This window comes from Engraulis encrasicolus, chromosome 6 (assembly GCF_034702125.1).
Source record: "Engraulis encrasicolus isolate BLACKSEA-1 chromosome 6, IST_EnEncr_1.0, whole genome shotgun sequence".
Classification (NCBI taxonomy): Eukaryota; Metazoa; Chordata; class Actinopteri; order Clupeiformes; family Engraulidae; genus Engraulis; species Engraulis encrasicolus.
Genome location: NC_085862.1, coordinates 31,579,495 through 31,597,443, shown reverse-complemented (window position 1 = coordinate 31,597,443; position 17,949 = coordinate 31,579,495). Strand labels below are relative to the sequence as shown.

At 44.9% G+C, this 17,949-nt stretch overlaps 1 protein-coding gene across 2 annotated transcripts in view; it reads left to right on the top strand.

Annotated features, from left to right (window-relative positions):
* The first annotated feature begins 7,148 nt into the window (after window positions 1–7,148).
* The window catches only part of kifap3a (kinesin-associated protein 3a), a 47,547-nt gene continuing 36,746 nt past the window's right edge, over window positions 7,149–17,949 (top strand). The window contains exons 1-7 of one of the 2 annotated variants that reach the window (XM_063201265.1): window positions 7,149–7,323; window positions 7,773–7,904; window positions 8,501–8,655; window positions 9,723–9,781; window positions 10,494–10,635; window positions 15,442–15,541; window positions 17,359–17,483. In XM_063201265.1, the coding sequence (XP_063057335.1) occupies window positions 7,292–7,323; window positions 7,773–7,904; window positions 8,501–8,655; window positions 9,723–9,781; window positions 10,494–10,635; window positions 15,442–15,541; window positions 17,359–17,483 (745 nt within the window). In that variant the 5' untranslated portion in view covers window positions 7,149–7,291. Of the gene's footprint in view, window positions 7,324–7,772; window positions 7,905–8,500; window positions 8,656–9,722; window positions 9,791–10,493; window positions 10,636–15,441; window positions 15,542–17,358; window positions 17,484–17,949 lie in introns of both variants that reach the window. The other variant, XM_063201264.1, reaches the window with a different exon arrangement.

Sequence of the window (17,949 nt, the reverse complement as noted above, 5' to 3'; positions counted from 1 at the left end):
TGCATTGCTAACAGCCACTTTAGGCACAGTGACCCACTGACCTCAGAACCCTACCCATCACCCACAAGAAAGCATTGCATCAGCAAAGCACTTCCCCATTCAATTCAATATCAGCTTATCTTGCAGTGTTTTCATCAGTGTTCAACCCCTAAAATCCAAAACCAACTACGGTAATTCTTAGGTCCAAAAGGGGATCCCAGTAGAAAAAATTGGACCCCATTGCTAACCCCTGACCCCAGTGCTGTAACTCAGCTTGACATGTAGGCCATACTGACAGGACAGGGCCACTGCTAGTTTGGCCATAGTGCATACAGGCCATTTGACCGGTGGCCTGTTGATGATTTTGGCCCAGCCCTCCCCTAGTAAAAGTCAGTTACTGTAAGCTTGTCCGAAATAGTGTAGCATGTTGGCTGTTCCAATGAGCCCAATTAGTTACAGTATATAATAATGGTCCATCATGTCACACTTACTGGTACTAAGTATTTCAGTATTCAGGCACAGTGGCGCAAACAGCAGTGTTGTGTCCTTTTACGCAAATTACAGTGGCAGCAGCCCAGTCTCGGCTAAAAAATGCCCGGCCTGACTTTTTGCTCCAGCCCAATTCTGGACAGGACCCTGGCTGGCTATACTGTATTGCTGAGGAGGTGAGAGAGCTGAGCTGAGCTAAAGAGGACTCTGACCTGATTAAAATTCTGACCACGCCCAGGCCTGGACTGGGACTGGTCATTTCTATTCGGCCTAAATTAAATACAAAAAAAGCAGCATTGGCCCCTCAGGACTGCTGGCCCACCGGGAAATACTCAGTATGCCACATTACCAGTCCAGGCCTGACCACGCCTACTGTACAATGAACAAGGTTTAACGGAGTGTCAAAAAACACGAGTATGTGAAACCATTAGGTGTGAAGTATTGAATAAGGTTGCTCTGATCCACCCATAAATAGGCACATAAAGCACACCATAACATTTGTGAAATGGGAAAGCTGGGATATACACAACTTATCTTTGATAATTAGAAACTATAGTACACAGTGAAAAAACATTTAGAGACTATTCTGGGACCAAATGCACTTTGACAAGAGGACAAATTGTTGAATTAACATCAGGCCTACATATTTTACTGTGAAAATTCCTTTAAATGCATGACGACTAGACAAAATGATCAGGGTTTCCAAATCACTGTATTGTGTTGAAAGGTTAATGACTAAATCTTGATACATGATACGCCAGAGAGCAGAGACTTGGTTGGCAAGTGCATTAGATTATGCCAACAACGACGCAACTCTATATATCCTCTGAACTCTATAAATCCTTCACCACTGTCTACTTCGAGTGGGTCTCCACAGTCTGCCTCTCCTGTTGCAGAGGCAAACAGGTATTCTACAGTAGTTGACGATGAAGACAGTAGTCTTGTGTCAATATCTACAGAGCAATCCTGAAGCTAATATCAGAAAAGTCATTGTGACATTGGAGACTGGTATTGAAGGACTATCTATCTTGCATTATCAAACAAGTGGCAATCAGGACAAGGGGTTGGTCCTCTATGTTAACTACCCACCCATGTTGGTTGTATCATACTCTTGTACACTGTCCAAGGGCTGTGTGTTGATCAGTGATGCTTGCTTACCAATGAAGATCTCTATGAGAAGAATACCTTGTGCCAAACAGTGAGGCATGATCCAGTGCTACTAACTTACCCATGGGAAATGATGGTACAGGGAGACCGTACTTGTGCCATTGTGATGAATATAGTGTGGCATCATGATCCAGTGCTGCGTGCGTTTGCTAGCTTACCAAGTTCGATCTGCTCCAGCAGGTGCAGGTAGCTGGCGAAGAAGTCCTTGTAGAGGGTGCCGTGCAGATGGAAGGACATGCTGTGCCGACACATCTCCCCGTCCGCCTTGGCCCAGGCTGTGCGCAGCCTCTGGTTCGTCCCGTTGTATTCCACAATGCTTGTGCACTCCGACATGTTGCCTCCGTGTCTGGTGCTGCTCGAATGTAAAAAAAAAAATGTGCAGAGTGAGAAGAGTGAGAAGTGTGTACAATAAATATGCACAAAGAGTTGTGTATGTGTGTGTGTGGAGTAGCTGGACTGTGCAAAGCTACTGGTGTTGCAGGTCGACAACTGACTGACTGACTGACTGAGTGTCAAAATGTGTGTGTGTGGACTGTGGAGTGTGTGTGCTGTGCTGTGTGTGATGCTGGCAGCTATGCTATATTGGTGTTAAGCCTCGGCCGGTGAAGCCGTAAGTGATCAGCACTGGCTAGGAAGCAGCTGAGAAATTATGGCTACAACTCCCAAGATCACCCGCTTGTCCTCCAGAAGGCATCAGGGCTAATGTGAGAGACGGTGTGAGAATTTGGGTGTCAGGCAGACAGGCAGGCTATTGGTTGCATGTGTGTAGTAGTATGGTGATTGTATAGCAGCGAGGGCCTATCCATTTCACAAGGCAGCCCCCGAATTTGGCCAAAAAGCCCCGGCAAATTGACCTCTCTGGGTTTCGGTGATCCGACACATACCACCCGGCAACCAGAAGGCCATAAGTTCCTGTCAGAGTCCTCCTGACAGGATATTAATGTAGCATGCTATTCTTAGCCTCTCTGAGTCATGTTTGTATACAACACAGCACTCCCCTGCTTCTGTTTGCACCTCCTTCCTTCGATTCAGAGGAGGGTATAGGCAGGCATTCTCAATTACACGCCATGCCCATGCCCATGCCCATGGCTATCTACATGTAAGGTGTAGGTCAAGCACTCAGTCAGCACACACAAGGAGGGAGACTTGGTTATTTTAAGCACACAGGAATGCATGTCTAAGCTAACACACACACAATCTTATCATGGCGCCGAGGAGGTGTCATTGAAATGGCATGAGAGTATAGGAACATATAGGAGCACATCTTGTTCAGTGAGGGAAACTATGTGTGAGATACACTTCACCAAGCTTGTGTGAAATCTCTTAACGAAAACATGTGGACCTGATTGATGTGAAAAACAAGACGATTAATAGTCAGAGAAAGGATTGCTTATTTTGTGTGACGACAAACACACATTTATTCTAGAACAGTGTTTCCCAACCACTGTGCCGCGGCACACTAGTGTGCCGCGAGAGATCGTCAGGTGTGCCGTGGGAAAAATTTTTTTTTAAAAAAAAATCAAAAAAAAAAATCAATATTATCAGCACATAATGCCCATGTCATTATCTAGTATTGCCTGCTGTTGACTGGCGTCCTAATCATGTAATAATTCCTTATCACTAGGTGGCAGCAGGTAGCCAATTGCATTGTAGTTATTAAGATAAGAGTTAGTGATGCATGTGATCGTGTGACAGGTTCAGGTATCATCAGCGCATGTGGGTAGCAAAAATGTGAAGTGATGGAGAAGTTTTTGAAACGGAAAATAAACCCTGATCTGGGTCCTGCACAAGGCCCTGGTCAAAATGCAGACGCAGATGAAGCCCCTAGCACCAGTGGGTCTCAAAAGAAGGCAAATACCGTGAGCTCGAGGCAGTACAATGAGAGTTACATGTCATTTGGATTTACTTGTACGGGAGATGCTACGGCACCGATTCCACTGTGCTTGGTATGTGGTGAAAAATTATCCAACAGTGCTATGGTACCAAGCAAGCTTAGACGCCATCTCCAAACGAAACACCCTTCACTTCAAAACAAGAATGCAGACTATTTTGTTGGCCTGCGTAAGCAGACAGAGACCCAGGCAACATTTATGAGAAAAAGCACAAAGGTAAATGAGAGAGCCCTTAAAGCTAGCTACCACGTAGCTGAACTTGTAGCTAAATCAAAAAAGTCCCACACAGTGGCGGAGACGCTAATACTACCCGCCTGCAAAGCCATCGTAAATGAGATGCTTGGTCCTGAAGCGGTTAAAGAAATAGCCAAAGTCCCTCTCTCCAATAACACAATTTCCAGACGCATTGATGACATGTCTGCTGACATCGAAAGTGTGGTTTTGGAAAAGATTCGTACCAGTGAGAAATTTGCGTTGCAACTCGATGAGTGCACTGATATTAGTGGACATGCTCAAATCCTGGCCAATGTGCGTTTCGTGGATGGAGACGCAATCAGAGAAAACTTCCTATTTTGCAAGGCATTGCCAGAAACAACAACAGGAGAAGAAATTTTTCGGGTCACATCAGAATATCTCGAACAAGGAGGACTTAAGTGGGAAAACTGCACGAGTGTCTGCACTGATGGAGCTGCAGCCATGGTCGGGCGCAACAAAGGCTTCGTAAGCAGAGTAAAGGAAAGAAATCCAGATGTGATCACTACGCACTGTTTCTTACACCGCGAGGCCCTCGTGGCCAAGACTTTACCAGCAGACCTAGCCCCTATACTGAATGATGTTGTGCGCATGGTAAACTTTGTGAAAACACGTCCCGTGAAGAGCCGCATACTTGCATCTTTGTGTGAGGAAATGGGAGCGGAGCACACGACCTTGCTGTTCCACACGGAGGTCCGATGGTTGTCGCGCGGCAAGGTGCTGGCCCGTGTGTATGAGCTGCGCGAGGAACTGAAAGTGTTTCTGACAAATGAGGGGTCCGATTACGCAAAGCTGCTTTCAAGCGATGAGTGGTGTACAAGGTTGGCATACCTGGCGGATATTTTTCAACATCTGAATGAACTGAACACACGCATGCAAGGCCGAAATGAAAACCTGCTCACAAGCACGGATAAAATAAACGGATTTCGCTCAAAGCTGCACCTCTGGCAACAACATGTGGAAAGTGGCAATCTTGATATGTTCCCACACACCAAGAAGTGGCCAACTGGTCACACTGCTGCATTGTGTGAAATAATAGCCAGACATTTAAAAACTCTTGAGGAGAGGATGTCGTTTTACTTCTCTTCAATCTCCACTGAATGCCTTGACTGGGTTAGGGACCCATACAGCTCAGCAGCTGTTGGAATGGACATGGCTTTAGGCCTACAGGAGCAGGAAGAACTAACTGAACTGAGACAAAATCGTGGTTTAAAGATGAGCTTTGCTGATCTACCTTTGGACAGTTTTTGGCTGACTGCTGCCAAGCAGTTCCCCATTCTGGCAAACAAAGCCATTTTGACATTGCTCCCTTTTTCCACAACATATCTGTGTGAAGTGAGTTTCTCAAGCCTGACAGCTATAAAAACTAAACACAGAGAGAGACTGAGAGCTGTTGAGGAAGAGCTGCGCGTATGTCTTTCTTCAATTCCTGCCAGGATATCATCTCTGTGTTCATCAAAGCAAGCACAGGTTTCACACTAAGATTAAGTGAGTAAAATATACAGAGATTTATATTTGTGCATCTTGATATTGTAACAGTGGAACATTTCCCAAATATCATTGCTACTGTCAGAATAAGCATTATTTTCTATATTCCTGCTAATAGAATGCTTTTGTACAGAATAACAATTTGTAAATAGTAGGCCTACTTTGAAGTTTATGGCTTCTTGTTTAAGAAGTGAACATGTTAAGTGCACTTTTTATTTGGAAGAGGAAATATAAAAGATGATAAAAATACCGTTTTGTGTTTATTTGATTGCTATTTAAGACAGTTTGCTAAGAATGACTATATTGTTAATATAGGCGGCTACAGAGTATAATTTGTTTTCATTATTTCATCATTTTTGGTTGGTGGTGTGCCGCGAGATTTTTTCAAGGGAAAAAGTGTGCCTTGGCTCAAAAAAGGTTGGGAAACACTGTTCTAGAACATGCTTTGTTATAACAGTATAATAGGCCCACAAACTTTGTAGACATGCAATGGTGCAAATGGGATGAAGGAAATTAAGTCAAAGCTAAATTGATCAAGTTAACTGGCTAAAAACTTAATTCTAATTTAAATAGTTGGTTTATTATGATCATTGCTTGATGTAAGTGAAAAAGGTCCAATTGGCCCTTGAATGATGGCCCTTAGTGACCCCAAATTAACTAAAACATTAAGCCTGCCCTGCATCATCGCCATGACATCTGACATACCTGTTGGATGATAATGCATCAGGCATCTGTCAGCATGAGCAGAGAACAGTACTGCCCTGCTAAGGCAAAAGGCAGTAACTTCATTTTTTTCAAAAATGAGTTTTTGTCATATTTGCAATAATAAGCATCAGTTTTATCATGTGAACAAACATACAGTTTGAAATCAGTTGTTTTTGAGGGTAAAATAAGATGCAAAGTAAAACCAGTTAAAAATCCTTTGGGTAAACTAAGGCAGAACACAGTAACTTCAGTTACTGCTGAAGAGCCTTCTGCTCTGGACCTGCAGAATTCTGGAACCCTGATGTTCCAAACTGAGGCAGAACACAGTAACTTCACTTACTGTTCATCTGTTAACAGTTAAAACTCCTTCTTTAAATGTCAGGCATGTCAGTAATGAAAAAAATATAAAATGAAACTATAATATTATGAAATATGATCAGCCTGGTAGGAAATGTGTGTAACTACTATTTGAGGTAGTATGACATACAAATACACACACAAAACCCATTTATTATTATTATTATTATTATTATTATTATTATTATATTATAATTATTAACAATGTATATGTTAATAAACATGACATTGTGTCATAATAACTGTAATAGTGTGTATACCGCTTAAATTATATATGAAACTTGTATTTGTTGCTTATTATTCAGATTTAAAATGGAAGTTACTGTCTTTTGCCTTAGTATGACTAACTGTCATTCCGGGGGCCATGCTAAGGCAGAACACAGTAACTTCCAAAAAAGGGTCAAAGGTCAACTGTTTGTAAAATTATTTTTTATGAATAGATGTAGGCAGGCATACACTACAAACTGTGAAAATTACAGCTTTGTGGCTATAACCAGACTGTGGTGACATTCATTTATTTTAAGAAAACTTTAACATCATTTTTCTCAGTTTCACACTCTGGTGAGTTACTGTCTTTTGCCTTAGTAGGGCAGAGTAGTATCAAAGTCTGAATGCATCTATTAAATTGTTAATAGAGTATTAATAGATTAATTGCCTTAATCATTCAGATGGTTAACGAACTAGGTCCATAATTCAACCCCTTCACCAAATATTGAGCACGCATGTTATTTTATTATAGCACCAGACTGCATTTCAGCTGTCATTTCTGGTGATGAGAGAGGGATTCTTATTAGCATGATGCATCCTGGGAAGTCTGGCCCCAGCCCCTGGCAACAGAAACATCAACATCCAGCTAGTTGAATGAGGAGAATATGATAGCGTCGTGAAATCAACATAATTGGAGTAGTTTGAAGGAATTCCAATTACCTTTGAGACACTCTTGTGTCAATGTTACAAACATAATGCAAGCGGACGACGCAAGATACTTGAAAAGGTAAAGCTGTTTCCCTTTACAGTAGGTTAGCATAGCGCCAGACAATCTGTCGGGCTAATGGGTGTAATGTAAAGCAACGAAGCAATGCTAGCGTTAGCTAAAGGAAGCTTACTGAATGTGGGTCAGTATGACAAGTACCATCATATGAATTTAGGGGAAAGATACATCGAAGTAAAGTAATGTTTTATGTTTAACTATCCATAATCGTCCGTATTGATATCTACATGTCGTCATTGATTGTCATTTGTACGTGACAACGTTAGCTCTGCTAAGTGGTACTGTACATGGTCCAGGGTTTTTGTAGGGACTGCCTGTCTGCCTGCCTAGAGCATACGCCCATGTTTTCCCCTGTCGCTACTGCTGTGTCATTTTCTTGGATGCTCATAATTCTATCATCAATTCCCTTACCATTACATACGCTTGAGCATTGACAGTGGTGTATTTCACAGGAAGGTGAAGGGCGGTAGCTTGGATGTACACCCTACAGAGAAAGCCCTTGTCGTTCAGTATGAGGTGGAGGCGACAATTTTGGGAGAGATGGGGGACCCAGTGGTGGGGGACCGCAAGGAATGTCAGAAAATGTAAGAGCCGACGTACTGCATGCAATCAGCTGTGTGACATTTGTTTTTTTTATGCACTGACTGTCCAACATCAGCACCACTCCTCCCCACAAGCGCTGCTGTTCACTAAATCCCATAGTGGTTTGTCATACAGTGTAAAATATGTAGGCCTAATATTGTGTAATGACAGTGCATATTACTGTGTCTTTGTTTTGGTTATTATATTATATTCGGTCTCATTGTCATTTATCCATTGACTTTTTGTTTTGAGTGTTGCATATTTCCTCTCTCTGAGGCACCTGTATTATCTTGTGTTGTAATTAGCAATTTCTTGATTAATCTAGTTATCATGTATAGCAATAGTAACTGATTTGATTGATTGATTGATTGATTGATTGATTGTCATTCATAGTATTTTGTTGTATGTCATGCTAATGCTAACACATCCACCTGGCAAGGAAATAAAGGAGGAAATTATTGTACTGCTATAACCTGGTACAGATATCTGTCCTCACTAGAAGGATAACGTTCAATTTGTACACTGCCCCTTTTAAAACTAAAATAAACAAAACATATCAATAAATGAAATAAATATCCTTTATTGATGTGCACTGCAGCATCCGCCTGAAGAGCCTGAATGCCAACACGGACACAGCCTCACTGGCACGCAAGGTGGTGGAGGAGTGCCGCCTGATCCACCCCTCCAGAGTCAACGAGGTGGAGCACCTGCTCAAGTACCTGCTTACGCGCAAGAAGGCAGGCAATAATCTGGGTAGGTAGTGCAGTAGGTCACTAATGGAATGATCCGGATCTAATCTGTAAGTCTGACTAATGCCACACGCAGACCAAACATACAGAGGTCTTTACCTGCTTTGCCGCATAGGTGTTTGCACAATGTGGCACAGCAGTAGTTTGTATTACTACCCATTTTTGTACACTTTTGTATAATTTTACTCTTACCCAACCCTGGCTTTTATAATTTAACACAGTTGCCTCTGACATCTCTGCACTGCCGCACTGCACTCTGGCATTGCCGGTATTGTACAGGAATCTGTAACATGACAATGAAACATTTTGAGTCTCTCTCCACTTCCTTGATGTGAATGCCACATTCGATGTTCACTGGTATCCATTGATGCGCAATGAGATCAAAAAGGAAGTGGGGGACGTAATCACTATTGGGTCTGTGAGACTTCTTTAATACCCAGGGGGAAACTGAAAGCCATCTGGCCATCCACACAACACATAGCAGCAAGATAAGAGAAACACATAATAAATAAAAGCTAAAAAATAAATAAGAAACAGTCCATCATGAAAGAATCGCCACAACATTATAAAAACACAAGAATCAGCACAATGTTAAAATAGCACTCAGCAGCAGGGATGGAAATAAGCTCCTGTCCACCTGCCAATGACGGGCGAATTTGGCCTTTGGCAGGTGAAATATGTCAACCCACCAGTCACCTTGACGGGTGAAATTTTTCTACAGGCATCGGGGTTAATGCTGAATTATGAATTATACGCAGCATCCAACATCAATGGTTTAAGTACATTGGTAATGAAAAGAGATATTGGCATCACAATAACTGAATTTATGACCTCTGAAACAAAAGTATTGATCAGAGAACCATCTTACTTGGCATTACAATGTTTGGAACGGTTGAATATGAACTGGTAAAAATGGTGACTGGTAAAAATTGTGAGTGACTGGTAGATTTTAGAATCTACCTGCCACAGTGACTGGTGGAGAAAAATCTGAAGTTCCACCCCTGCTCAGCAGCTGTTGTTAAAAACTCTGATTGCTTCTGGTGATGTGTTTCTGTCTTTGTTTGCAACTAGAAAAACGAGAAAAGACGCCTATTAAGCCCAGAGACCTGGCCCCCTTTGAAGGCATGGAGGTAAGCATGGTAACCACACCACTTTGTTCTACACTATATCTGTGTCACTGTCATCTCACAGACTTTTGCCCTGTCCACGTTAATGCGGAATTGCGGATACATATGAAAATGCATAACAATGTATCCGTTTACGCCTCCCGTCCACATTCATTCGGCGAATTAGAACACAGTAAGCAGAGCTTTACGACTGAAGTGTTGAAATCTGAAAATACCAGCCGCCCTCCTTTGTGGCAGGACATTCTGAAACCAATATAAAAATGATAGTGTGGATGCCGGCCATTTTAACTATGGATACATGTTTTTCTATTGGTTTGGTGTAATGTGGACATGGCCTTTATAACATTTTCCGATCTGTCAAATGACTGTTGGGTCATGGCCCCCATTATTAAATGTGCTGTTACTAGAGTTGCAATGACCAAGTTGTAATTACTGAAAGCTCTGTGTAATTTTGTAACCGTGCCATACTATGGTAGTCTCCTCAGTGACTATTACAGTGCTCCAGAATGATGTGTATTATTGATCCTGTCATGTGTGTGTGTGTGTGTGTGTGTGTGTGTGTGTGTGTGTGTGTGTGTGTGTGTGTGTGACTTAACAATTAATTAATTTGTGTGTGTGTGTGTGTGTGTGTGTGTGTGTGTGTGTGTGTGTGTGTGTGTGTGTGTGTGTGTGTGTGTGTGTGTGTGTGTGTGTGTGTGTGTGTGTCTGTGTGCAGCTGGATGAGGAGGCCAACATCAACAGCATAGATGACTATGTGGAGCTCCTGTATGAGGACATCCCAGAGAAGATCCGCGGGGCCACCCTCATCCTACACCTCGCCCGCAACCCAGACAACCTGGAGGAGCTCCTGCAGAATGGTGAGGAGAGAGAGAGAGAGAGAGAGAGAGAGAGAGAGAGGGAGGGAGGGAGGTCATGGCAGGTGTGCTTGGGTAGGGTGCTGTTCTATGAGTTGGTGTGTTTTGTGTGCTGGGGTGTTTGTGTATGTATTTATATTGTTGGCTAAGCTCCTACACATTGTCGTCTTAGCCACTGTTTTCGCTCTGTGGTATGTAATTGATCATCTTTGTAGTGAATGGAAGGAGAGTTGTTTTAGACAGCTTTGAACCCAGAGCACCAGCCGGGTAACATTCAGAGACTCTGGGTGCTACAGTACGTCAAAGAGTCAGGCTCGTTGACGTGATAGTGAGAGGACACACATAACCGTAGTGATGGTCTCTCCATCACGATCCTTATTTTAAAATTTACAAATAAGTGGAGGTTTTTCATTCCTCTGTGTAGTTGTGTCAACACATAATAAAATATACAGTATTTACTATCAAGTATTTACTATTACGTGTTCTTGGACATGAATGACATTGTAAAAAAGCACTACTTATGCCACCTACCCACCCACATTCATCCTAATGGTATGGAATTAAAACGGAGACCAACGCCCAAGTCATGAACGCCACAACAGCTAATAGTCTATTGCCCGATATGATCATAAAACTCTACAATAACGTTTATCCCAAAGCTAGTTGGCAGTATGTGGTTGTGGTAGGCTATGCCACACGTAATGTAACATACTTGCCAGTTGTACTGTATTTGCCAGCCAAACTCTTAGGCACATCTCTGGTGGACATGAAAGCTTGTCAGTGTAGTGAATTTCAGATGGCATATGTTTCACATATAGAAATACTGAATCTGGTACATCTTGACCTGTAACTGCCAGTGTATATCTGTACGTCATGAACACATGCTATATTCATTTATTGTGTGTTTCTACAGTAAATTGTCCCATCAATGGGCTGTAATGTATCACATGCTTGGCCTGTGTACCCGAGATCCCCAACTGTGCTGACTAACAAGAGTCTCTTTTTCATTTGCCATTGGCCTTTTGTTTTAGGCCACATCCTGCCTGGCCTGTTCTCTTCTCTTCTCTTCTCTTCTCTTCTCTTCTCTTCTCTTCTCTTCTCTTCTCTTCTCTTCTCTTCTCTTCTCTTCTCTTCTCTTCTCTTCTCTTCTCTTCTCTTCTCTACCCTTCTCTTCTCTTCTCTACCCTTCTCTTCTCTACCCCTCTCTTCTCTTCTCTTCTCTTCTCTTCTCTTCTCTTCTCTTCTCTTCTCTTCTCTTCTCTTCTCTCAATTAGACATCCCTCTCTTTTCTTCTCCTCTCTTCTCTACCCTTCTCTTCTCTTCTCTTCTCTTCTCTTCTCTTCTCTTCTCTTCTCTTCTCTTCTCTTCTCTCACTCCCACTCATATAGCTCTGTACGTCGTCTGGGATGCTATTATTTCTGACAGCCCCATAGCGGAAGGCCATGGAGCCTTTTGCAGTTTGCATGTATGGCTTCGATTGCTAGCCCAGGGTCCTCTCTCACTAATGAGGGAGCTGTCATACACACACACACACACACACACACACACACACACACACACACACACACACACACACACACACACACACACACACACACACACACACACACACACACACACACACACACACACACACACACACACACCAGCACTAGCAGTTCATCTCTCTCTCTCTCTCTCTCTCTCTCTCTCTCTCTCTCTCTCTCTCTCTCTCTCTCTCTCTCTCTCTCTCTCTCTCTCGCCCTCTCTCCATCCATCAGAGGGAGTGTTAGGGGCTGACCTCATCTAAGAGAAAATGGCTCCCTGATCGACTGTCTTGGCCGCGCGTCAGACTCCATTATATTATCTTTCGCTCCTCTTGCCCTTTCTCTCTCTTTCTCTTTCTCTCTCTCTCGGTCCGCTACGCTGCGTGGGCTCGTGATGACCTCAGCCCGTGTGTGCTCATTGAGAACTGCTGCACTGTGTACCCACTCTGAGTTCAGGGCACGTGGCTTACAGAGGTCCTTAGGCTCATTGGGGTGTAAGCCCCCAACCTTGATTGAAGTTTTCTGATTGGCTGATGACTGGCTGGAATGACCGTGATTGGGTTCATAGTCTATTGTGATTGGCTGTACTCTCTATGTGAGCCGTGATGATGCTGCTGTCAAGGCACCGTGGGAGCTTGTCCCCCACTGTCCCCGTTTGATGATGTCACTGTTGGCAGACATGGTCAAGACCAGCCTCATTATCCTGATTGAGGCTGTTTGTCATATATGAGGGGGCTGAATTCTTGTGGTGGGTGTGGTCTGGTGTCTGTGTGTGTCTGTCTGTCTGTCCGGTTCTTGCAGTCAACCAGAGCGCAGTGCTAAATGGCTGTCCTGCTGGACTTTGTTTGACACAGGGTTGGAGGCTTAAAATACATGTACACACACACACACACACACACACACACACACACACACACACACACACACACACACACACACACACACACACACACACACACACACACACACACACACACACACACTCTAAACGTGTGGATGCATGTGCACACAGTCTGTACACATGCGTGATTGCGTCCGCTTGCACACACACACACACGCGCACACACACACACACACACACACACACTAAATGTGTGAATGCACGTGCACGCAGTCTATACAGAGCGTGATTGCACACACACACACACACACACACACACACACACACACACACACACACACACACACACACACACACACACACACACACACACACACACACACACACACACACACAGAGCTACATAGAGACCTGTGCACACTCCTGCTCATGCATGGCTGTCAGTGTGCATTAGCTGTGTTGCGGAGCTGTCAGACGGCATCAGTCAGAGCCTGACTCCAGGCGGCCGGGCCATCACAGCCAGCCACGTGAACCGTGCGATCCCAGAGCCCCCGCGTGTGCACCCGGGGGGACGTGTTTGGGTGTAACACGCGCTTCCTGTCTGCGAGGAAGTGGCTGTTTCTCATGCCATAATGTGCCCTGACCCATACCCCCACCCCCCCCCCCACACACACACACACACACACACACACACACACACACACACACACACCTTTCACCTTCTCCTCCCATCATTTCCATCCCTTCCTCCTTCTCCTCTTCTCATCCCCCACTCATACACGAGGCTCTTTCTCTTTTCACCTTCTCCCCCCCAATCACTCCATCATTCCTTCACTTCCCTCTGCTCTCCTCCTCTCTTCTCCTCCCTCACCCATAGATGAACCTCTGTGTCCTTTAAAGGTGTACTGTGTAATATTTTTTTAGCAGTTTCTTTCCAGAATTCATGCTGCCCTTTCACAAATGTTACCTTTTCCAAGAATACTCACCACCACCATTCAAAGTGTTCATTACCACTGGGAAAATTGCACTTTTCATACATGAAAAGGTGGATCTTCTCCATGTCTGCCATTTTGAATTTTCTCCTCTTCTCTGCTCCACTCTCCTCCTTTCCCTCCACTCATACACACACACACACACTTCTCTTTCTTCTTTCACCTTCTTTCTCCATCACTTCATCCCCTGTATACCTACCAACCTCCTCTTTCTACTTCCTCCATTTTACACCATCAATCTCCTCCTCTCCCCCCTCCCACACACACACATCCAACTGTCTCCCCCCCCCCCCCTCCCCCCCCCACCCCCCCCCCCCCCCCCCCCCACTCACCCCCCCCCCTCACCCCCCCCCCCCCCCGTCACTCCATCACTCCCTGTCATTTTTTCCTTGTCTCCCTCCTCCCTCCTCCAACTGACCATACATCCACCTCTCTGGCTCCCTTCATCTTCTCTCCGCCACTACCCTCCTCCGCTCTCCTCCTCTCCCCCCACCCTTCACAAATCTCTCCCCAGCACCCCCAAATTGTACACCCGTTCACCTACATACCTTTGTCTCCATTCGCCACCCCATCACTCCATCTCTCCTCCTCCTCTCCTCCTCCTCCTCCTCCTCCTCCTCCTCCCTCTCCTCCTCCTCTCCTCCTCCTCCACTAGTCTCTGCTCTAATCAAAGCCAGACGTTCAGTCCTGTTTCAGTGGCCGCCAGTCCTCCTGGCCTGACCTCTTCCTGCTCTCTCTATCACACGGGCGTGACCCCTATCGCCATGGAAACCCGAGTCCTCCACTCCTCTACTTCCTGTCTGACCCCATAGTGTTACCTTTCCTCAGGAGCTCCTGCTCGCTCCCCCTCACCTCTCTTTGTCTGCTTGACGCCACACCTTTGACCCTCTTGCCCCGTCTTGCATGTGGCGCAAAATAAACTTTCCAAATTGCCCTATTGCTCAATATGTTCAAAGTAGAGAGGGTGAGATTGTCCAACACCGACCATATACACAGAGCAATACATCACACATTTACACACATTTTTTTACATTCCAAATTTCATCCACAGTAAAACATTTTTCATCAGTAGCATTTTCTGCTGTTTACTATATGTAAAAGTGAAGTGAAAGCCCATTGTTGTTGTGACACAGCACTCCACAGCACACACTGCTCACTGTGCACACAATGAAATTGCGTTTATGCCTCACCCATGCAAGGGGGCAGCCTCAAATGGCACGCCAAGGGAGTGGTGTGGTGGGACGGTGCCATGCTCAGGGTACCTCAGGCCATGGAAGAGGATGGGCTAGAGCACAGGTTAATTACTCACACATTGACTTTTTTGTGTATAAACTTTTGTCTTTGTGTGTGTGTGTGTGTGTGTGTGTGTGTGTGTGTGTGTGTGTGTGTGTGTGTGTGTGTGTGTGTGTGTGTGTGTGTGTGTGTGTGTGTGTGTGTGTGTGTGTAACAGAGACAGCCTTGGGAGCCCTGGCCAGAGTCCTGAGGGAGGACTGGAAGCACAGTGTGGACCTGGCCACCACCATCATCTATGTCTTCTTCTGCTTCTCAAGGTATCCCCTTCTGCTCCCCACTCTCTCTCCCTCTCTTCTTTCCTCACCCCCTTCTCTTTCTCTGCTTTACTCCCTCTCTCTTTCTCTCCCCCTGCTCTCTGTCCTCACTGTTTCTCTTGTGTCCCCCCTCTTTCTCTTGTGTCCCCCCTCTTTCTCTGTGTCTCTGTCTCTGTCTCTGTCTCTGTCTCTGTCTCTCTCTCTCTCTCTCTCTCTCTCTTTCTATCTATCTATCTCTCTCTCTCTCTCTCTCTCTCTCTCTCTCTCTCTCTCTCTCTCTCTCTCTCTCTCTATCTCTCTCTCCCTTTCTCTCTCTCTCTCTCTCTCTCTCTCTCTCTCTCTCTCCACACTGTCTTCCCCCTGCTGTCTCCCCACTCTCTTTTTGACAGCCCCTTCTCTCATGCCGCTGTCCTGGCCTTAGTATACAGTTGGACAGTTCTCCTTTGTGAAATGGGTTTGGCTGCTCTGAGGGCTTTTATTTTGACATGGTTGACAGAAGAAGCGCTTTTATTTTGACTCTCTTTGCCGTCCTCCAGCCAGACTGGTGACTGATACCCGATCAGAGGTTATTTGTGTCGGTGGTGAGTTTACAGGACGAGACAGGCACTCGCGGATGAAGCACGGCCAAGCTGTCTTCGGCCAGACTATCAACATACTGCTTCTCTTTCCCCTTCCCTTTCTGCCGAAAGTCCGGTGAAGTCATTCAACCCCTGTATGACCTGCGTGCATGTCAACGGAGGCATTCCTGTAGACCTCCTATGTAAATGTAATATAGCATCTGTTTGAGCTGTCTGAAGATTCCCAATCACCCAGGTCATGGAAGTCAAAGCCGTAAGAGACGTCGCTTCTTTTTTGGAGCTGTTCTTTGTTTCTGGACCAATAAGGGGTGTAGAGTTCCTGGTTTCCCTATCGTCAGTCGAGGAGAAGAAGCCCATTTGGATGACAGTTGAAAATGTTTTCCAAGCTCCAAAAGAAAGACATCCAGTTGCTTTCAGCTGAGCTCACTTGACAGTCTTTGTCTTTTGGTTTGAATCTGCGTATTTACTTCTACCATCAGGCATGCATGCATGCACACACGCACGCACGCACGCACGCACGCACGCACGCACACACACACACACACACACACACACACACACACACACACACACACACACACACACACACACACACACACACACACACACACACACACACACACACACACACACACACACATTAAGAGCCCCAAGATGCTACTGTGACCTCAAAAGTCCTTTTTTGATACAAGAAGTGGTTGTTGTCGTCAAGTCCTTGACGAATGGCCCAGTTGTTGTTTTCACTTTAATTGTGGTCTCTCTTTATTTATGTCTCTCTGTTTATTTATGTCTCTATACTTTGTGTGTGTGTGTGTGTGTGTGTGTGTGTGTGTGTGTGTGTGTGTGTGTGTGTGTGTGTGTGTGTGTGTGTGTGTGTGTGTGTGTCTGTGTCTGTGTGTGTCTGTGTGTGTGTGTGTCTGTGTGTGTGTGTGTGTGTGTGTGTGTGTGTGTGTGTCTGTGTGTAATGCAAAGGAGATGCCATGTCTATCCCTAAATGTGTTGACCTTTCACCCTGTTTGTCTCAATCAGGTCTACCTTTCTCTTAAACATCATGTAGTGTGTGTAGCCTTGTCTGTGTCTGATTAGTTCACCTAATGTGATGAATTACTTTTGACCTTCATTTGAATATTTGATAATGTCCAGGTGGTGAGATCCAAGTATCAAACGTGTGTGTGTGTGTGTGTGTGTGTGTGTGTGTGTGTGTGTGTGTGTGTGTGTGTGTGCGTGTGTGTGTGTGTTTAGTTTCTCCCAGTTCCACGGCCTCATCACACACTACAAGATCGGCGCTCTCTGCATGAACATCGTGGAGCACGAGCTGAAGCGCTACGACCTCTGGCAGGACGAGCTGCAGAAGAAGCAGAAGGCTTATATCCTTCCTGACCTGTGGATAAAGGTCAAGGTCACTGTAAAGTCAAGGGTGAAGCCAGTACTGTAGGGCAGGGAAGAACTGCATTCCAATGAGCGTCCCTTTAATCCCTTTTTGTTTTCGTGACATTTCGGGCCACCAGGGCCCTTCCTCAGACTAAAAGTGCAATCGTGCAGCTGACTCATAAAAGGGCTGTGTCGGTCCGAAACGTCACAAAAATAAAAATTGATTAAAAGGGAGCTTATCGGTGTGTGTGGTTCTTCCTTACCTTACATGAAGGTAATGTTTTGACCCTGCACCCGGCTAAAAAAACTTGGATGTGCTTGAGATCTGACTGGGCTGAAGTCACATGAACATCGGACAGTGGAGGTTTTACAGGGATACCACTGCAAGGTTCTGTAACGACATTTGATTTTTTTTTGTCAGAGATTGCATTCATTCACATCATAAGATGTCCTTCCTGGAGG